The sequence below is a fragment of the Amyelois transitella genome, chromosome 30 (genome assembly GCF_032362555.1).
Source record: "Amyelois transitella isolate CPQ chromosome 30, ilAmyTran1.1, whole genome shotgun sequence".
Lineage (NCBI taxonomy): Eukaryota > Metazoa > Arthropoda > Insecta > Lepidoptera > Pyralidae > Amyelois > Amyelois transitella.
The window spans coordinates 4,216,324-4,240,034 of NC_083533.1; the positions used below are offsets into that span (position 1 = coordinate 4,216,324).

The window sequence follows — 23,711 nt, forward strand, 5'->3', positions numbered from 1 at the left end:
TACAAGTAAAAAAAAAATTACTATTGACGTGTAAATAAAAGTATTTAGTATCAGGTATCCGCGCCTTTATTCGCGTACATAGATATTCATTCATTCATTCGTACAGTCATGTATATATCCCTTGCGGGGTAGATAGAGCCAACAGTCTTGAAAAGACCGCGATAGGCCACGTTCAGCTGTTTGTCTAAAATAAGAATCCCAAGTTTATAAGCCTTTTGGCTCTGTCTACCCCGCAGGGGATATAGACGTGATTATATGTTATGTTATATGTTGTAAGTATCGTATTTGGAAGTTAAATCTATTTCTAATACTTAGATGAATGCATGATTTTTGTGCATTTTAAATACAATATTATCTAACTATCTGTGCCCGCGACTTCGTCCGAGTGGAATAGTTATTTTGGGCATCTTTGAAGCCCTCAAAAATGATTTTTTTTTTCACATTTTCCATTATTTTTATTACTTATAGTTGCAGCGTCATGTTATATAGCCTAAAGCCTTCCTCGATAAAAGGTCTATTCAACGCAAAAATAATTTTTCAATTCGAACCAGTAGTTCCTGAGGTTAGCGCGTTCAAACAAACAAACTCTTCAGCTTTATAATATGTTAGTATAGATTGGTATTTCGTTATCAAAAGTCTATTTAGCGGTGTTCACATTTGTCCATGGATATTTGTCACATACCGCTAAATTCCTATTACATTGGTTTGCGAAAACCATTGTGCAATTGTCGATATAAATGCAGTTTATATAATTAATTGACGAGCTTGCATGAAGTGAGTTATGAATGTGGATGATGAAGCGAAAAAAGTGTGCAAGAATCATGACAGCTGGAGAGTGATAGATAGATAGATAAAACTCTTTATTGCACCATAAGAGTAAAACATACAAAACAGCATTAAACAGACAGAGATGGTACAAAGGCGGACTTATCGCTAATGCAATCTCTTCCAGTCAACCTTTGAGTCTCTGTGGCGCAGCGGTAGTACGCTTGTCTCATCTGTGACATCGGAGGTCCCGGGTTCGAATCCCGGCCAGGGCATGACGAGAAAAGAACATTTTCGATTGGCATGGGTCTTGGATGTTTATCTATATAAGTATTTATTATAAAATATAGTATCGTTGAGTTAGTATCTCGTAACACAAGTCTCGAACTTACTTCGAGGCTAACTTAATCAGTGTAATTTGTCCCGTATATATTTATTTATTTTATTTATTTGGGTGGAAGGAAACCAAACAGAGATGGCATAATAAGAAGCGAAACAGCGATAGTTTTTCGCGCGACGCCGTTATTATCGCGCGGCACATATTTTGAAATGACCTGCATGAGATCAAAAAAAAAAAAAAATGCGAGCTACAATTGTCTCCTTTTGGCGTCATTTAGTCATGTTTTTATCCATTTGGGGGTAGACAGAGCCAACAATCTCGAAAAGACAGGAATGCCGAGTTCAGCTGTATGATTTTATGATAAAATTTAAGTATTTATTTACATATTTATCATTATGTACATCAAAAAAATAAGAATAAAACTTAAAATAAAGAGAAATTCAGTACAAGGGCACTACTTATTTCTAGAGAAATTTCTTCCAGCAGGCCCACGACATTAGAATTTAGTTTTAAATAATGACAGGTCGCTAGCCCCATAGCCTAAAAGAAGAACATTTTACGCGAATATGTTTTTTGTGGGATATCATTATTTACATATAAGTTTAGCAACAAAATTTCAATAATTTCATCATATACACGTCGTTATCGTTAGAATATCATCTTATTAAACTGAACGTAGTCCAGCGCAATTATTTGAGGAATCTCGAACTCATGCTGTGTTTACATGGCCTTAGTGACTTGTGATTTTTCAAAGACTAAGTACGTACAAATATTCATTCAGTTATAGAGGCCAGAGGCCTTATGTTTCATAGTCGTATAAGACTTTTGGAGATTGTTAATGTGAAAATGCGATTGTGTGTTTGGTTGTCCATGTTTCACGTCAAAACTCTGTCTCGATGAAATTTTGCATACATTGCCTGGTATCTACATGTAGTGTGGAGTGCAGAGAAGTACATATTAATATCGATAGTAGGTAGGTACGCCTTTTTTCCGGAGTCGTAGGCAGAAGCTACATCTTTCCAATTGCAATACTCCATTAAGGTAATTAATAGATTTAAATTTGACCTTTTTTAAAACTTTCATCTATCAGTCAAATCGAATTTTCAAAATTTCCGTTTTTAATAAAAAAAAATATGGGAAAATTTAATAAAATTTCCTTTAAAAAAAATTATTCTGTTAAAAGTTCGATAGCTTTCAGCGTCAGTCAAAGATAATAATATCCCACTTCTGACTTGACTTCGACTTTTTGATGATCAAGCTAAATACATTTAAACGAGGCATGGTGTATTAGAGAATCTAGATTTTAACATATACAAGGAATGGTTTGCGAAATTCGAAATTAATTTGATACTTTATTAGCCACTGACCCATTAAGGTTACAAAATTAGTATATTAACCTTTTAAAGTAGTATATTTTATGCGATATAATCGACATACAGCGCGGAATTTTAGTCTTTGCGAGGCTAATAGCTCTGTCTACCCCGTGAGGGATTAAGACGTGATTATGTGTATGTATATACATACTAACATACATACATATAGTCACGTATATATCCCTTGCGGGGCAGACAGAGAACAGTAGATATTAACAAGACTGATTGGCCACGTTCAGCTGTGTGGCTTAATAATAGAGTCGATATTCAAATAGTGACAGGTTGCTAGCCCATCGCCTAAAAAAAGAATCCCATGTTCATAAGCTTATCCCTTAGTCGCCTTTTTCGACATCCATTAGAAAGAGTGGTCCTATTCTTTTTTGTATTGGTGCCGGGATCCACACGGCGGTATGTATATAACTACATACTATGACTAATATTACGATACTAGGTTACGGTTAAATATATTCGAAAATTTGAGGTTATCGACAAGGACGAATTCCAACACTGTTTACCAATTCACAAATAAATACCTACGAATAGTGATGACTGACACATAGATAGATAGATAGATAAAACTCTTTATTGCACCATAAGAGTAAAACATACAAAACAGCACAAAGCAGATATAGATGGTATAAAGGCGGACTTATCGCTAAAGCAATCTCTTCCAGTCAACCTTTGGGTGGAAGGAAACCAAACAGGAGATCGGCGTTGGCGCAGAGCAAGATAAATAAATGTTTAAACATAATACAATACATACAGAATATATATAATACATATAAATACATACAAATACGCATAAATACATAATAATGACTTATACTTAGGATAGAGTAGAAAGATACATACATACATAAAATCACGCCTCTTTCCCGGAGGGGTAGGCAGAGACTACCTCTTTCCACTTGCCACGATCTCTGCATACTTCTTTCGCTTCGTCCACATTCATAACTCTCTTCATACAAGCTCGGCGGTTTCGGGTACTTTTGACCTGACCCTTTACCAGGACGTCCTTAATTTGATCAAGATACGTTCGTCTAGGTCTTCCCACTCCGACCTTTCACTCCACACTCTCCTTGTATATCTGCTTAGTCAACCTGCTTTCATTCATCCTCTCCACATGACCGAACCATCTTAACATACCCTTTTCTATTCCTGTAACTACATCTTCTTTCACATCACAACATTCCCTTATCACGCTGTTCCTTATCCTGTCACTCAATTTCACACCCATCATACTCCTTAACGCTCTCATTTCCACTGCATTTATTCTGCTTTCATGCTTCTTTTGCCATACCCAACTTTCACTCCCATACATTAATGTCGGGACCAACACGCCCCTGTGCACAGCCAGTCGAGCCTTTTTGGATAGTTTCTGACTGCTCATAAAGGCATGCAAAGCTCCATTCACCATGTTCCCCGCGTTCACTCTCCTTTCAATATCACTATCATACTTGCCATCTGATGTAAACTTTGATCCTAGATATACAAACTCTTTCACTTGCTCCACTTTTTCTCCTCCAATCAAAATATTACATGCTGTCATTTATTTCTCCATTTCAAAAACCAGTGTTTTAGTTTTACTTACGTTCACTTTCATTCCTTTCTCTTTTAAAGCTTCATGCATACAGTTTACCATCTCCTGTAACTCCTCCTCTGATGACGCCAGTATAACCTGATCGTCGGCATAGAGCAGACATTTGACGAGTAACTCATTCATCCTTAATCCACTTTTAGACTCTTTCAAATCTGTCAAACAGCTATCCATAAATAGGTTGAACAGCCACGGTGACGCAACACATCCTTGCCTAACACCTTTCTCAATCTTAAACCACTCAGTGTGCGCTCCGTTTATCCTGACACAAGCACTCGAATCCTCATATAAGGATTTCAGTGCTCGTATTAAGAGACTGCTCACCCCATGCATAGAAAGTGCTGACCACAATTCATTCCTCTCAACTCTGTCATAGGCCTTTTCCAGATCTACGAATGTGCAATAGACTTTTTGACTCTTGGCCAAAAACTTTTCGGCTATGCACCGCAAGGAAAAGACCTGATCAGTACATCCCATTCCCTTTCGAAATCCCGCTTGAGCATCCCATATTTTGTCATCAGTTTCATTCCTGACTCTATTAATCAATACCTTAGCATACAATTTGCCGACGACGCTAAGCAGGCTTATACCACGATAATTTTTGCAGTCCAGCTGTGACCCTTTTCCTTTGTAAAGTGGCACGATAACAGCCTTACACCAATCTTTTGGTACTCGGCCGCTTCTCCAACACAAATTGAAAAGGCAGTACAACTGACTAGCTACTACGCCTTTTCCTGCTTTAAGCATCTCGACCGACACTCTATCACACCCAGCAGCCTTTCCCGCTTTCATACTCTTAAGTGCTTCCACAATTTCGAACATTTCAATTTCGCCTTCCATCTCATTCTCTTTTTCTTCGCTATAGCAGAAATCTTTCTTATTTCCTTCCTTTTTTTCAAATAAACTTTCAAAATAGTCCTTCCATATCTTTAGTACACATTCTTCTCCTTTCACAACGCTACCATCCTGGCATCTGATCCTAGTCAGCTCTCTGGTTATAGTATTTCCTCGGGCTGACCTTACGGATTTCCAGAATACTTTCAGATTTGACTGAAAGTCTTCTGATAGCCTTTTATCAAAATCCTCTTTATACTCTTCTTTCTTTCTAATCACAGCTTTCTTAACCAAATCTTTCATTTTCTTATATTCCTTACGTGCTTCATTCACATCTTCATCAATAACCTCTTGCATTCTTAAGTTAGCTTTTGCTGCTAACAAATCCAGCCATGCTTTCTTCTTTAATCGCACAAGTTCTTGCACATCTTTACTCATCCACGCATTTTTGTGATTTTTTCCTTTCCTTCTTCTACTTACACCACACACTTCAACAGCTACTTTCACAATTCTTTCTTTAAATTCCTTCCATCCATCTTCAATATCGCTCATTTCCTCTAAATCTTCAAATTCATCCTTCAGTCTATTAATATACTTCTTACCTACATCCATATCTTGCAAATTTTCTACTTTTACTCTTTCCAAAGCGCTGGTTTGCTCCCTTACCCTGTGCCGCCAGCGATTGAAGATACCCCTTATCCGGGATATCACCAGTAAATGGTCCGAGTCAATGCCAGCACCGCGATATGCACGGGTATCCAGCACTTTGTTCTTCAATCTTTCATCTACAATCACAAAGTCTATCATACTTTTTAAAATACCTTCCACTCTTGTGTAGGTGTGGATCTCTTTATGTTGAAACATTGAGTTCGACACAAAAAGATCCCACTCTAGACAAATTTCTAATACACTTCTTCCATTATCATTCACCTTTTCGTCACCAAACGCACCAAGCACCTTTTCATATCCATCACGCTTTACACCCACCCATCCATTAAAATCACCTAACATAATAATCTTCTCATTTGGCTTGGTAACTTTCAATACTTCTCTTACACTATTCCAGAACTCCTCGTTTTCGCTTTTTGCTGATGTTGTACCCCTCGAACCCACATCCCAAGGTGCATAAACACCTAGAACGAAGATCCGAGTGATTCCAACTTTCAGCCTAATCCATAGAAGACGAGGGCTGACACACTCATACTCATTCACGCACTCAGCCATTCGTGCAGAAAGAATTAGACCGACCCCTTGACAGCCTCGGCTGGTACTGGAAATTCCAGACCAATACGCCGTGTAAGGGCCGTGCTGCGTCGCGTCGCATCCTTTCCGCTTCGTTTCATTCACGCACAACACATCCAAACGTCTTTCATCCATCATCTGGCATACTTCCTCAATCTTATCCTTCATTCCTCCTCTTACATTCATCGTCGCAAAGCGGCTTTCAGCAGACCGCATACCGCTCCCGCCGGGAACGAGACGTGATGGGGTGCGGACACCATCGCCGCCATTTATATGCTTTTTAAGGTTCATAATGCGATTCCCACGAGATCCACGATGCGATCCACGATCCCACGATCCACGAGTAGAAAGATAATGAGACCTAACGAGATTTTTTAAACTATTAATAGTCTGGGCTTTCCTGATATCGACAGGGAGAGCATTCCATAGACGGACAGCTTGTACAGTAAAAGAGTGGGAGTAAAAATTGGTGTTGGATGTCGGTAGTCTTAGACATACGTACTGAGTACATAAAATGACGCGTATTTTTCAGCCCCGTGCCGCGAGACGCGCGACGCCGTTTATATCGCGCGAAAAACTAATATCGCTGCCCGTCACGTCATAATAAAACGCTATCTGCCGTGTGGTTCCCGGCACCAATACAAAAAAGAATAGGACCACTCCATCTCTTTCCCATGGATGTCGTAAAAGGCGACTAAGGGATAGGATTAGAAACTTGGGATTCTTTTTTAGGCGATGGGCTAGCAACCTGTCACTATTTGAATCTCAATTCTATCGTTCAGCTAAACAGCTGAACGTGGCCATTCAGTCTTTTCAAGACTGTTGGCTCTGTCTACCCTGCAAGGGATATAGACGTGACCATATGTATGTATGTCCGTATGTATGTACGTTCGTCTAGAGTTTTCCCACTCCGACCTAAGATAACAAATAAAATAAATTAAAAAAAAAAACAACATAGTGATTTGTTTATTTTATAACTATGTAAGGTACCCGAGTCGAATATGGCCACCTTAAGGTTTAGAGTAATTTTTTTTAATGATTATGCGATAAAGGCCTGACTTTGCATATTTTCCTAAAAACCTTATCTATTTAGCTTTCATAACATAGAAAAAAAATTGCTAAATTATTGATCATTTCTATATAATATTCATTTTTTTAAAAAGGGGTAAATTGGCCATATTTCCGACCGTGTATGTAAATATGCCCACGGTGTGGTCATATTTACAGTATGGATAATTTTGTTATGAAATAAAATAAAATAATTTGTAAATTTCAAGTATTTTTATTAAACCAGTCCAGATATGTATTATCTTACGTTTAATAATCAAAAATCGTATAGGTACGAGTACTCTCTATAAAATATTTTAAGTCAAATCTAGCGAAAAACAACAATATTTAAATTTCTGTGCTAAATGTATTGGCTCAGCCTGAGATCCATTTAATACCTATCTAAACTTATTCTAACATCAGTCTCTGACTTCAGTTCACAAAAATTAAAACAAAACACTTAAGAATTACTTGTCTTATTAATTAGATAAATTGGCTTGCTCTGAGATCAACTTAATTGTCAATAACAATAACAATAGAAGACTAAATCTGTGAGACATTAACTTCAAATCACATAAATTCTAAAGAGTGATAACTTAAATCTAGAGACAACATGCATGTGCATTAGACAATGCACAAAAGATACTTGAACGATCAATAAAGATACTTGAGCATCTTGGTTTTAATCATCATAACATTGGGGACATATAAAATTTTCTGTATCTTCGGCAGACAAACCAACGCACTCTTCATGGACATAGGAACCACATTTAAAACAAGATCGCATGTCAGCAACTCTATCTTGATCACAAACGAAGCAATACCAAGACTCACCAAGTTTTCTAGCTTTTCCTTTACCACTTTTCGGTTTTGAAGGAATCTTGTTTGATGAGGCTCTATTCCTTTTTGAAGGATCTTGTTTTCTTTTTGGTAAAGTAATGTTGGATGGTCCAGGAATATCATTCTTTTTTTGAGAGGCAGCTGAGCATGACTTTGATGTACTTTTCTTCTTTTTTGAAGTTTTATTCGATGACCCTGGCAAAGTGTTTCTTTTCTGAGAAGCTGCTCCGGACGGACCTGGCAATTTTTTTTGTACAAAAGTTGCTTTCGTTAGTTCTTGAGCCAGACTATTAATGGCTTTTGCCCTCGGAGCAGTCTTTGGGCTAGATGTTGTCTTTACCGGAGTTTTTAACATAGCACTGAAAGATTCATATGATTCATTAAGTAAATCCGAAACTGCCTTTACAGCTTCTATGTTCTGGCTGTTCTGTTTCAAGCTTGCTAATGGGACGTCATCGTCGCTATCGTCACCTTCAGTACGAATATTTTCACCGAGCTTAAGTTGATCATTTCTCGAAGGTGAAGAAGGTGCAGTAGCTATGTTATTATTGTCTTGTGACAAGGCACGTACTGGTGATTTAGCATTGGTGCCAGAGTGACCACTTTGAACTGGAGTGTAACGATCACCGCTGATGTTCAAATTAGGATGAGAACAAGCTAAAATACTTTCACTGTCAACACTTGAATCAGTAATATCATTAGGATCTTCATTTTCGTTTTGTCCAGTATTAGATTCAGTTATTGTGGGATCGTATGTTGGGATACTTGGAGCATACGCTTCTTCGGGAATCTTTTGCGGATCAAATGGAAAAATCCCAGTAGCCTCGAAACCAGCTCTGATATTTGCCGGCGTTGCAGCCTTGTCCCACACCTTTGAAAATATAATTCCAAATCTTTGTTTCGTTATTTTACGATCCTGGTTGATAGACCAGTACCTCAGAACCTCCTCATCCCAATAATACTCATACGAATGAAAAACCGATTTGTCCATCGGCTGCAGCTCATGTGTTGTGTTGCTGGGAAGACAGAAAAGTTTTATATTGAATTTCTCTGCAACTTCAACTATGGTATAGTCCAGATGGCATTTAGCACCGTCAAAGATAAGAACACAAGGTCCTGATAGTTTAAATTTGGCGAAGTGGTGTAACCAGTTCACGAACGTTTCAGTATTCATACTGCCTTTGGGAGTCATTTGAGCTATTGACCCTGTAGGTAAAGAATCAATCCATTCAGGTTTCATTCTTTTGCCCTTGAACAAAATCATTGGGGGGATAGCGTGGCCTAAAGCGCTGCCACATGAGACTACAGTCACATTTTCACCATGTTCCGGCGCCACTAGGTGTACTCTTTTTGTTCCACGTTCCGCTAAAACTTGTGGTGCTTTATGTAAATTAAGCTGACAGCCTTTCTCATCGACATTGAAAATTCTCTCAGGTTTATTCAAAACGTCGTTTTCTTCCATAGTCTTTTTTAATTTGGCAAAATAGTCAGCAACTACGACTTTATTCAGCTTTGCGGCGCGTGCCGGGTTCAGATTTTGAGATTTTCTTCTACTGATATTTTTATGTCGATTTAGAAAACCTCTTAGCCAATCTCGTCCAACCATTAAGCCTCGACTCGATACTGAAACATTGTTTTGAATGCAAAACGTCTTGACACAAGTGCGTAGTACCCGTTGTGTTAGCGGATACCCCACATGGCATAAACGGATAATACGGGAAGCCAAATCTCTCTCTTGTGCTTCGTTTAAAAGCGGTTTTCTGCCTAAAGTAGACTTCGTAGTCTTTTTCTCTAATAAATAACGTCTTAACGTGCGCCTTGGGATGTTATAGTTTTTGGCAGCCGTGTATATCTTCACACCACGTTTGACAGCGGCAATTGCTCGTTTCATGTCATCTTCTGACCAATTACTCCGAATACCTTTACTTTTGTATCGCGGCATATCTAAAAAAGAAAATGTTACTAAGAATGAAAAAAATCATACATGCAATATGGCCAGTTGCTGGTTATATTTTCAGTCATAGGATTTTTATGCTTAACCTCACTCTGACCAAAAACACATGGATACTTTCATAAATGACAAAGAAAATATCGAAATACGATAACTGTGCCACCTGACAACGTGAATAAATATGCACTAAATCGAAAAACTAAAGAAATATAGCAAAAAACTTACTTGCGATTTTTAAGAGCAGCAATGCACCTTTCCACTGTGATGCCCGTTGAGCGACTGTGGAGAGGGTGGGGCGCCCTGCGGGTGCGCCGTTCAAATACGACCTTGGGCCACCAACATGGCGCGCAACGATCAGATTCTAACTATGTTTCGTATTTGTAATATTAGGATGTGGCCATATTTTTCGGCTGGCCATTTTCGACACAGGTACCTTATTTACTATTTTCTTGTTCCTGTGTAAATTACTATGCAACAAACAAACAAACATAACAACATTTTATAACATAGAACACGTCTTTCTTCCAGCCCACTTGGCCGGCAGCATCATGCACAGCATCAACGTCTCCCTGATCAACCCTGGGGAATGCCAAGCCAAGCTGTCACAGGACTACCCCCACCTCCTGGAACAGTACAGCCAAGACAGCTGCGTCTGTGGACAGCCTACCAACCCCACTAACAATATCTGCAGGGTATGTCTTATTTAACTTGTTGTTCATGCCGTGTGGTTCCCGGCATAAGACAATAACATTAGTTTGTGTCAGATAGCAAACAAAGTTGAGAAAGTTTAAAACTTGAGTGACGAAATGAACCAAACGCTTAAACAAATAAAATAATAAAAAAAAAAACAAATAAAGAAAAAGATTAGGAAGAGATGCCATCCCGTGGATGTCGTTAAAGGCGACTTAAGGATAAATTCAAATTCAAAATTTTTATTCATTATTATAGGATATTTCATATAGCTTAATCATTGTCAAATCTTTTGGTTTCACAACATTGGTTGACGTCAAATGAATTACTTAAAACTATGTTTACTGCCGCTTCCAAGGCGTCGGTGCAGGAGAAGCGGTAACAAACTGCACTGCAGCATTTTCTTCAACAGCGTCAACTTCACAAATATCTAAACTTAGAATGTGAACGAGAGAATACATTGGTCAGATTAATATATTTATATGTTTCCTTTAACTTCTTCATCTATGCGTTGAATGCGTTGAATAGACATTACGCTTTAAGCTATATAACATCACGCTGCAACTATACGGAGCGAAGAAATAATGGAATATATGAAAAAAACGGGGAAAATTATTCATCCTTGAGAGCTTCAATGATGCCCAAAATAACTATTTGACGCGGACGAAGTCGCGGGCACAGCTAGTCTTAAATAAATTTACTATTTTTTTAATTTCAGGTTGACATCGGCAGCGCATTGGCGTGCACCACCGGTAACGGCCATTTTGTTTTGAGAGGAGTCTACTCTTGGGATTCTGGTAAGTTGTTAGTTATAGCTACATCTTTTTTATTTTATTTACTAGCTTTAGACGCTCTCTCTCTCTCCGCGATAAGTACTCTATGTTCTTTTAGGTAGACCACACTATTTGTATGAAAGAAATCATAATCGGTTCAGTTGTTCAACAGTGGAGAGAGGTAACAAACTCTTTTACTTCCCGATTTATATTATATTACATACATACATACATACATATGATCACGTCTATATCCCTTGCGGGGTAGACAGAGCCAACAGTCTTGAAAAGACTGAATGGCCACGTTCAGCTATTTGGCTTAATGATAGAACCGAGATATTATATTATTTGAAGTAATTACCACGTAAACAGATCTTTAATACTAAATCGACGAGGTTCCATGAAAACATTGATGAATGTTCATTGAGAATGTATGTAACAATTCACATGCCTATATTGGTCGAAATAAAAAACTTAAATTTGAAAAAAAATCTTCCTTACAGACCTCTCCCGCTTCCTCTACACTCATTACTCTTTTCATGTATATTCGACGACTCCTAACATCTCATTTTCAAGACATTCGAAATTTGGTCCTTGAAAGTCTAGAACCCATCATAAATATTTATTCAAAAAAAAATAATAAGTAAACATCGATAATGATAAACACAAGAAACAAAAAAACACAAGTTCTGCTAATTTCAAAATGGAATCACTTATTTTTTTTTTTTTTATTATTTCGCAGGCTGTCAACTCGGCAACCAATTGGCCGCTTTCTACAAATTCGACTTGGAATGGTACGAATGGGCGATCGGCCTTATCGAGAGCGCTCGCTTCGCTCAATTCGCCAACGGGCAGTCCAACCGCTTCTCCGGCCAACTAAACTCCGGCATCAAAGGCGCCGCCGGCATCAAAGGCGGCTTTAACATAAACAAATTCACCAGCGGACAGAGTATACTAGCGGGCAACACCGCCGGCCAATCAGAGCTCGCTAGCGGCGAAGCGAACGGCCAATTCGCGAGTGGCTTCAGTCAATTCGGCTCGAGCAAATTCTCACAAGGCTCAATATCAACCGCGCCCATTTCCAAGAGCTTCTCAGCTTCGTATACGGAAAAGAAAATATTCAAATCTGAACCGCAAATTATAACTTACACTACAAAACCTGAAATTGTAACATTCACCACGCCTCCTAAATATTTCACGTACACCACTAAACCTAAATTGATAACGTACACCACCAAACCACAGATTATAACTTACGAAACGTCCGGTAGTGACACGAGTTCGCAGTACGCTGTGGCGCCCAACGTGTCGTTCAACCCCTCTTTTACGGACGCGGTTAAAGGACATAATCACAACGCTCAGTGTAAATGTTTGGAAAATGGAAAGAAGTGATTTTAAGTTAGGCAAGTTTTTTTTTTAAGTATGCAACCCGACTGCTTTGTTTTGTAACGAGTTTAGCTCCCGAATATTATTATATATTGAAAAAATATAAATGTGAAATGTATTAAGTACTAACATTGTTGAGATTAACGCAATTTGAAAAGTATATTAATAATTTTAAATTATTTCATGCATTTGGCCTTCATGTTTATGAAAATCTTTTGTAATCGATTCAAGAAAAGTATTGCTTATAACGGGATGTCTTAAAATTGTATAATAGACACTTTAGAAAAAAAATATAGATACCTATTTCTTATGTAAACGTACATGACATAGGTACTTATTGCAGTAAAGTTACTAACTATTTTTAGTAAGGTTATTAATGCTGGCAACTTTTAGGTAATAAACAAACAGAAATGGAATCATATTCAAAAAGTTAATGAAATCTATCATTCCATTATAGTATACTTTTGATATTTAATACCTACTTTATTTATATAAAAATTTAATGATTTAAGTTGAATTTCTCAAGTTAATAAAAACATTCAGATAGTATCATATTTTTAAAAAGCACTCTTGTCGATTTATAGTTTAAATAAATGTCTACATAATAAGTAAGGACCATTTTGGCTGTATATTGTTTTTTTTTATATATAAACATTTAATTTACCCTCAATAAATACGCAGTCGGGTAAACTTTGGATGAAATTTACAATATAGGTGGTTTTAACGTGCCATACAAATTTATTTTACATTTGCAAAACAGTGACATTCCTTGATATCAACGAAAAACTCAGTTCCTAAACTCCCGGCCATCTTGAAAATTACTGGCAACACTTCAAAACTGTGACGAAATATTATTTTTATTTATATTTTCTTTTTTTTGTGTAAATAGGTAGACTGTGTTTCATCTGGAATTAATTTTATTGTTTCTAAGAAAATTGTTGGATTTATTTTTTAAACTGCCAATTCGTTTTTGCTTTTTTTATACGATTAAATTGTATTTATAAATTCTTTTAAGTATTTAGTTTAAAATATACTACTGATAAGCGTGAAAAAATATTGAAAAAATATGTATAACATTAGAAATTTGACCGTATTGGTAAAATGAACCAAAATGGTCGACTCTCTAATTCCGGACGATTTTAGTTATAAAAATTAAAATTAATTATAAGATTTCTTTTATATATATATATATATATGTATATATAAAATGAGAAATTGATTAAATTGTATTTAGTCAATATGTTTGTATCAATTATACGTATAATTTGTTACAATAAGTATTAAATAATTGAAATTAAATGAAGGTATAATAAAGAAAAGAAATGTTTTTTTTTTCATTCATTTATTTACATATATAATCACGTATTTATATCCCTTGCGGGGTAGAGAGTCAGCAGTCTTGAAAGACCGATAAGCCACATTCAGCTATTAGACTTAATGATAGAATTGAGATTCAAATAGTGACAGGTTGCTAGGCCCATCGCCTAAAAAAAGAATCCCAGGTTTATGAGCCTATCCCTTAGTCGCCTCTTACGATATCTATGGAAATGAGATGGAGTGGTCCTATTCTTTTTAATATTAGCGCAGGGAACTACATGACAATTTTTTCGTCTATTTTGATACGAAATTTTTTTTTTACTTTTGTTTTAGATCTGGTGATAGGTATACTATTAATAAAATACCTACAATATATTTTACTCAAAAATAAAGTTTCTCTACAACTATAAAAGGTCACGTAAGACTATCCTAAACCTAGTATAAAGTGATGTCTTAAATGTGGATGAAGCGAAAGAAGTAAGTATGCATAGAACTTGCGATTCCAGTTATTTTCCGGTGACATATCTATAGATGTCCCAACATACAAACATACACATTATCACGTCTTTATCCCTTGCGGGTTACAGAGCCAACAACAGTCTTGAAAATACTGATAGGCCACGTTCAGCGGTTTGGCTTAATGATAGATGTCCGAAGAAGCTTAATGTTATAGATGTGGAAGAAATATCGTTGCCATGTTAAATAATAATCGGTTGTGAATTTTTGTAGCCGCAATTTTACTTGCATGTATATTTGCTGTAATTTATAACAAGCGTACCGAAACCGCCGAGCTTGCATGAAGAGAGTTATGAATGTTGATGAAGCGAAAGAAGTATGCAGAGATCGTGGCAAGTGGAAAGAGGTAGTCTCTGCCTACCCCTCCGGGAAAGAGGCGTGATTTTTATGTACCTATGTATGTAACAACAAGCGTAATTTTGAAATTTGACATTGACATCCCGCCAAAAATGCATTACTAGAGATTGAAGCAATGTTTTTAAATCTATAATCTTGTACATATTATTATATTCGCAAACGCTGACCTACTCAAAACTCTGTCACTCAAAATTATTTGTCAAAGCAAATTGTAGAAGAAAACACGACATTTTCAATATTTTAAATAATACTTAAAAATTTTAAAATGGAGTCGGACAAAATGATTTTGAAGCCGAAAAAATCACAGAGATACAACCCCCTTTTCAACTCAAAGCCGAAAGTTCATGTATACACAGGTATTTTTACTAAATATCTATGGGATTTATCACGACTTTGTCCCTTAGGTACTTCGTAGACAGAGTCAACAGTCTCGAAAAGTCTGGAAGGCCACGTTCAGTTTTATAACTGTACGATGGAATTATGATTCCGATAGTGGCAGGTTGCTAGCTAATTGCCTAAAAAAGGGATTCCTAAGTTTATAAGCCACTAGCTGTGCTCGCAGCTTCGTCCGCGTGGAAAAGTTATTTTGGGCATCATTGAGGTGAGGATGAATAAAATTCCGCGTTTTTTTCACAATTTCCATTATTTCTTTGGTTCTTATAGTTGCAGCGTGATGTTATATAGCCTAAAGCGATAAATGGTCTGTGGCGACATCTCTACGCCACTCGTCACAAACATCAAATCACACAACAACTGTCAATCATCGCGAAGAAATTGACGCGCTCAACCAATAGCAGCGAAGAATCTAAGACGCTATTTCAAAGATTTCACGGATTGGAGCTATATATACAACCTCCGACACAACATCGTCGGAGCCGCGGTTCCCCAGGCATAACACCTAGCCTGGCGGAAGATCTTCCCTTTGGTGGCGGTCGAGCCGAATCATCGCTCCCGCTACATTGGTGACCCCGACGTGATTGGAAGCAACCTTCTCCATCATCATCAACTCCAATCCTCAGCATCACTCCTCACTCTGCAAGCAGTCTCACAGCAAGCCAGCAACTGGGTATCGCAGCAGGTCCATCGCAGCCGACTCACCGAGCTTCCTGGTCCTGTCTCCACCCGCACTCACTCTCATCGACTTCAGCGACCGACGCATCTACCGCAGCCCACGCCTGGATCTCTTCGACGGCCGCTCTTCTCTCCAGCGTGGCAGCTCTGCACGATATCTTCCGGCGCCAACAAGTCGACTTCGCTCTCTACTGTCTCGACTCACCGCAGACTACGAGCAACGCAACGGCTCACTCCTGACTCACTAGGACTTCGAGCAACTTCCGACTCACTGGAAGACAACTGGCACTTGCAAGCTACCGAAGCACAGATTGCACAGCAAGATCAAGACTTCAGACCTCCGGTCTTGGGGGGGAGTACTGTGGCGACATCTCTACGCCACTCGTCACAAACATCAAATCACACAACAACTGTCAATCATCGCGAAGAAATTGACGCGCTCAACCAATAGCAGCGAAGAATCTAAGACGCTATTTCAAAGATTTCACGGATTGGAGCTATATATACAACCTCCGACACAACATCGTCGGAGCCGCGGTTCCCCAGGCATAACACCTAGCCTGGCGGAAGATCTTCCCTTTGGTGGCGGTCGAGCCGAATCATCGCTCCCGCTACAGGTCTATTCAACGCAAAAATAATTTTTCAATTCGAACCAGTAGTTCCTGAGATTAGCGCGTTCAAACAAACAAACTCTTCAGCTTTATAATATTAGCATTAATTCTCTAGACAGTCTTTTAAAAAATGTCACACGCTATGTTTTTTCTTCGCCAGATAGGCATGGAAGCAACCAAAGATTATTTTTAAAGTACCGTGTGATTTTTGGCACTTTACAAGATAACCCCTCCATAACTTACCCATGGATGTCGTAATAGGCGACTGTCGACTGGCGATGTGATAGGCTTATGAACTTGGGATTCCTCTTTCAGGCGATGGGCTAGCAACCTGTCACTATTTGAATCTCAATTCTATCATTAAACCAAACAGCTGAACGTGGCCTTTCAGTATTTTCGAGACTGTTAGCTCTGTCTTCCCCTTAAGGGATATAAACATATATTATGTATGTATGTATGTTCCAGACACGTCATCGAGCAGTGAGAACCCATCACAAATCATGGGCAACCAGGAGCATGCCAGGGTCAGGCTGCGTCGTGACGCATCAATTTCCTCATCGACGTCCACCTCCACATTTTCCAACACGTCCATCACTTCGTCTTTGACGCGGTAAAGATTTTTTTTTTATAATCTGAGCGCGTTTAACCTCAGTCTGCTTAGTGGTAAGCACAGACTAAATAGAGATACTATGTGTCAGACCGACATTATGCCAAAAACATTTCATGACTTTGATGACACTTGTCCAGCCATTGCTGCGCGCTCATTGGGCCACCGCAACATTAAATGACGTTTGGTTTTTTTTAAATTGCTTTTTAAAGGCAGGCAAAGGAAACTGATTTTGCAGGCTAAATATATTTTCCCTACATATATAGGTATAATTTCATACAGACAATACAATGGTTAACTAGATGAGGATTAAGCATCTACTTCAAATTGTGGTAACTGAATATCAGCGTTTTTATACTCTTTGAGTGCACCATTTCGACTTGCTACAGCAAAACTGAAAAGAATACCGAAACCGACTGGCGTGCATAAAGAGAGTGATGAATGTGGGTGATGCGAAAGAAGGGTGCAGGGATCGTGGCAAGTGGAAATCTGTATGTATGTTATCTCTGCCTACCACTCAAGGAGAGAGGAATGATTTATGTGTGTAAGATGTAGGTAAGTATATATATGTATATATTCTGATGTAAGTATGTAGTATTTAAGTATGTAGTTTGCAAGTATGTATGTAGTAAAAGGCTACTAAGGTATACACTTAAAAACTTGAGATTGTTCTTTTAGGCAACAGGCTAGCAATCTGTCACTATTTGAATCTCAATTCTATCATTAAGCCAAACAGCTGAACGTGGCCTATCAATATGTACAACTTATAACACCTACTTAAGAAAATAATAAAAAAATGATAGATATTTTTAATATACAAACATACATATAGTCACGTCTATATCCCTTACGGGGTAGACAGAGCCAATAGTCCCGAAAAGACTGAATGGCCGCATTCAGCTGCTCGGCTTAATGATGGAATTGAGATCCAAATGGTGACAGGTTGCTAGCCCATCGCCTAAAAAAAGAATCACAAGTATGTAAGCCTATCCATTAGTCGCCTTTAACGACATCCATGGGAAAGAAATGAAGTGGTCCTATTCTTTTTTGTATTGGTGCCGGGAACCACACGACACAATATTATTATTAATAATTTTACCATAAATATTTAATAATAATAAAGTTAAGTGTTAAGTGAAGTTAAGTAAGTCGATTAAAAAATCAACCCTTTAACAGCTAGGTATTTCGTTCTTTGTTCATACGTTTGGACAAAGTCGCGGCTAACATGCTAGTTAAATAAAGATCTGATGATGTCTTCCACCAGATTTCGCGGCGACTTTGAAGAAATGAAATGCAAGATGATCATATTCGGTGAGTCGCTCAGCCTGTGCAACTGCATTGCTGATGATTTCAAGAATAAACTGGGAATGATGGAGAAGCGACTGGAGATTCTGGAGAAGAGACATCGCATTCACCGGGTAACGTGTATAAATAATAAATAATCTAATCTAATTTCAGGAACAACCGGTTCGAATTGAAAAATTATTTTTGTGTTGAATAGACCATTTATCGAGGAAGGCTTTAGGCTATTTATCATTACGCTGCAACTAGTAGGAGCGAAGAAATAATGGAAAATGTGAAAAAAACGGGGAAAATTATTCCTCCTTGAGGGCTTCAATGATGCCCAAAATAAATATCCCACACGGACGAAGTCGCGGACACAGCTACATAGTTAAATGTAAATAACATGCGAGATACTAACTCAACGATACTAAATTTTTTATAATAAATACTTATATAGATAAACATGCAAAATCCAGGCTAATCAGAAAAAGTCATTTTCTCATGCCCTGGCCGGGATTCGAACCCGGGACCTCTGGTGTCACAGACTGGCATACCGTTTCCCGTAACCTGCTAGGAGCGCTTCCTAGCAGGTTACGGGAAATGAGGAAGGTCACGTGACCGTCGCGCGATTGCATATTTATGCCCTTTTAAGGACAAAATTGACAAATTAATCTAAATAGTATTATTTGTCCTTCTTTTTTCAGAATGAAAGCAACTACTCGGCGATAATACAAAAGAATAAGAGACTCTCTAATAAAACGCTTAAGGACGCGAAGGTAGGTAACTAATACATTTTTATTCATGATCACAATATAAATTGAAGTACATACATACATACACATATGTATATGCACGTCTATGTCCCTTGCGGGGTAGACGGAACCAACAACCAACGGTCTTGGAAAGACTTAGAGGCCACATTCAGCTGTTTTGGTTCAATGATAGAATTGAGATTCAAATAGTGACGGGTTGCTAGCGCATCGCCCAATAAAAGTATCCCAAAAAATACAAACGGTGGACTTAATGTCATATAAGTTTTAAATAAATAAATGCCCTGTTGTACCTATCTACATACCTATTTATTCCAAATTTGCCACTTAGTGGCTGCTTATATTATAATTCGTTTACCTGTGATGGAATTCGTAACGAGGCATTTTTTTTGCCAAAGATATATTTATAGCTCGGGGTGCGAATTATAAAATCGGTTTTGCGTATCACACTGAGTTTTAGTGAACCGAATATGAAAGTGAAAGGTTTAAAAATAGGGGAAGACCGAAAAAGAGATGGAAGGACGGCGTAAAGGAAAGTATGAGGAGAATGGGAGTGACCAGTGAGATGGCAAGTGACAGAAGTAATTGGAAAAAAACCGACATATTGTGCCGACCCCGCGTAGAAAGTGGGAAAAGATAACGACGACTAAGTTAAGTGAACCGAATACACTCACTCTATTTATAGAGACACCATAGAGTTCAGAATATTGTCATTAACCTAATTTAATAATGTTGGGATTATTAAAGACGATGCGCTTTATCTTTTTATTATTAAAGTCTCTCAGTATTTTCTAGCGAGACTGTTGGTTGTTTGACATGGAATGAATACCTAGTTAGGTAGTAAGAGATAACAATTCAACGAAAATACTGTATAAGATTAATTCGTAAACCTTTTTTTTTTTTTTGTTAGACAATGACTCGTTTATAGTGATAAATATTTTGTCTGTAAAGATCTCAAAGTGGTGCCATACGTATTTGATCACGTCAAGATCTGTTAATGGGAACAAATCGCGGGAACATTGCAAATAATTAAAAAAAAAGTGAGTGCGGCTAGTTCAGGCCGGTTCGCCATTTCATTCTCCCATTTTTTGGGCAAATTTACATAAGTAAGTAACATAATATATTTGTACATATAATTGTGTATAATAATAAAACCTTTTTTGTGTCAGTCAATTATGGAGCAATAAAGTCTTTAGAATGTGATTAAAAGATATCAGTGATAGGCTCCTGCTATATACAAGTAAATAAAACCGGTTATTAAAATAAATGATAATTATGTTTGTTTGTTAGAATCTCTCAAAGTCCAACAAAGTGGTATTCACTAGAAAGGAGATAGGTTAGTAACCCGTCGCTATCTGAATCTCAATTCCATTATGCCATGCAGCTAAACGTGGCCTTTCAGTCTTTTTGAGACTGTTGGCTCTGTCTACCCCGCAGGGAATATAGACGTGATACATATATTATTATGTAATATTATTTATTCATTCACGTAGAAATAAATTAGCAAATATCGGCATTTTTTAAAGCGGTTGTCATGTAAATCTAATCTTATCAAATGATTGTAAATATTTTGACTGATGTCATTAGTAGTATTTTGTTTTACTATGTATTTACGTTGATAATTTTTACCAAAGGGTTTTTCCCCACGTAACAACTTGTATGTTTTAATTATTAAGTCAGCTGAGGCTCGGTTAGTGTAAAATTAAAAAATCAAATGATTCTCTCTCTTTCTAAGAGGGGTAGGAAAAGATTACATCCTGTCAACAATTGTGCTCAACTATTTTCTTGCTCAATGTATGCTATCATCTCGTTTCACCTTTTTATTATGACGTGAACGAGACAGCGATAGCTTGTCACGCGATAAAAAAGGCGTCGCGCGTGTCATGGTACGGGGCTGATCCCACATTTACCACGTTCTTATGAACATACATACATACATATGGTCACGTCTATATCCCTTGCGGGGTAGACAGAGCCAACAGTCTTGAAAAGACTGAATGATCACATTCAGCTATTTGGCTTAATGATAGAATTGAGATTCAAATAATGACAGGTTGCTAGCCCATCGCCTATAAAACAATCCCAAGTTAGTAAGCCTATCCCTTAGTCGCCTTTTACGACATCCAATGGGAAAGAGATGGAGTGGTCCTATTCTTTTTTGTATTGGTGCCGGGAACCACACGGCACTTGCCGTCCTTATGAAATTTTAACCAATACTCAATTTATGAGTAATATCGACTCCAACAAATTTTTACATTCTAGCAATATTACGAATCACATGTTTTTGTTTAAGATCAGATTATTCTGTTTCTATCGGAAACGTCTACACACAAAAAACGTTTCATATCTCATTTTTTAAGATAACACAAGTAGTTCGTGCATTCTTACTCAGTAAATAATCATACGACAGATATTTTGTACAGTCAACAACTAAAAAAAAAATCCTACTACGCTACGTTCGGCTCGTTTGATTAGCTGGGTTTATGGTGGAATTTAGATTTGCGTACCTATCTATGTTAATATTTTTAATCTTGTTAAAAACATATTTAAATCTCTTCTGAAAATTAAAGATGTTTCTGATATTTCATTCTTATTAAATCGTTGACTGTACAATTGTAGATAAATTATCATCTTTATCATCATATCAGCTCGTGCTATACATAATGGGCATAGGTCTCTTAAATACTCGTATCTGCTGTTTTCAGACATGACTGCGATTTATGCAGTCATGTTATCAAACAAATTACATGATGTTTTAAGTGATTTTAATCACTTACTTTATTGAAAGTGAAACTATTTTTATTAATACATAGCGTTACTTTTTCCACGCAGATTATAAAAGTCAATCAAAGAAAGGCTTATTAATTCTTCTTTCAAACAATATGTTACAATATTTGAATCTCAATTCCATTATTAAACCTTCTACCTGACCACGACCTTCGAGTCTTCAGGAGTATGCCTCAAGGTAAGGGATAAAGACGTAATATGTTTAACTCATTTAATTATATAATCACGTCTATATCTCTTGCGGGGTAAACAGAGCCAAAAGTCCTGAAAGACTGTTTGGCCACGTTCAGCTGTTAGACTTAGGCCGAATACTGAAACGTTACTCAAATCTTATACTCAGTTGAAGGGCTCTTAAATTTAAGCATATCTCAGATTAAAGTAGTATACTCAAAGGCTACTCAAATGATTTCAAGGCATACTCAGCTAAGCAGCCATCAAATAAATTACATCATGGTAACATTCACGATGTCTCGTTCTAAGCAACATTTTTGAATGAAGAATATTTACAATGCTACTTAAATGAGTTAAAACAATTAAAGTTTTATTCGGTTCACAAATAAAATAAAATTTCGGTTCGGTTTAAAATCATTATTACTAAATGTTCTGGTATTATTATAAAAATTATCACGAAAGTAAACGTAAACAATTACGACCAAATTGTCGTAGAATGAAACGTTCTAGCCTAATGACATGATACCTGACACTTGAGTGAGCGCGGTATTATTTTCGAAAAGTTTTTATTAATTACTCTTTACTTATGTACTATTATTATGGAAGAAAAAAGGAAACTGGTAAAAAAGTGAGTATAAACAATAAAATATTAACTGTAAACAAACTGCCGTTTCGTTCAATTACAAATAAGATCATTGGATGATTAACTTTATTGTATGCTTTTAGATACCAGAATATCATTGAAAATAAGGAAACGAATGCCAGCATGATTTTAAAGAAGCGTGAAGCTTGGGATTCTGTTTGCCAGCAGTACAATGCTGTTGCTGCAAGCGGCTTCAGAAGTTGGCAACAACTCCTCTCGTTATGAGAACCTCAAACAGAGGTCTAAAAAGAATATTGCCAAAGTGAATGTAATGTCTCCAATAATGAATAATAAGTGAATGTAATGTGATGTAAGAGGTAGAAAATTATACTATTTAATAAAGGTTTTATAAAAAAAACACCATGTTTAATTAGAAAAATATGTATTGATTAATGTTGTCCTTACAAGATAATTTTGATTGCCACTTGGCCCTATAGGTTGCGCTATAAGCTCATCTTCAATATTTGGTAATATAAGTTCTGTCTCTTTGGAAACACGGAACCGGGCACGAAACTCCACATCATCGTATTTTTCAAATGCATTTAGCTTTTCTACATTTCGGCGACTCACTGTAGGTCTTTCATGATCAGAAAGAGACGATAGCGATGATAAAGACATTTTTTAATGTTTAAGTTTCAATTTACAAATAAAAGCACAGATTTAGGAGACCTTTCGACCACTCTCAGATCTAAGAGACGCTCAAATCAATTTGACAGTTCATTTGACAGTTAACTACCCT

The 23,711-nt window shown here is 37.2% G+C and overlaps 1 protein-coding gene across 1 annotated transcript in view; it reads left to right on the forward strand.

The window, feature by feature from the left end:
• LOC106131018 (uncharacterized) overlaps window positions 1-14,158 on the forward strand; it is a 66,603-nt gene extending 52,445 nt beyond the window's left edge. Inside the window, exons 12-14 of the mRNA XM_060952907.1 lie at window positions 10,518-10,681; window positions 11,398-11,476; window positions 12,195-14,158. Of these exons, the coding sequence (XP_060808890.1) occupies window positions 10,518-10,681; window positions 11,398-11,476; window positions 12,195-12,844 (893 nt within the window). The 3' untranslated portion in view covers window positions 12,845-14,158. The remainder of the gene's footprint in view (window positions 1-10,517; window positions 10,682-11,397; window positions 11,477-12,194) is intronic.
• Window positions 14,159-23,711: the final 9,553 nt, after the last annotated feature.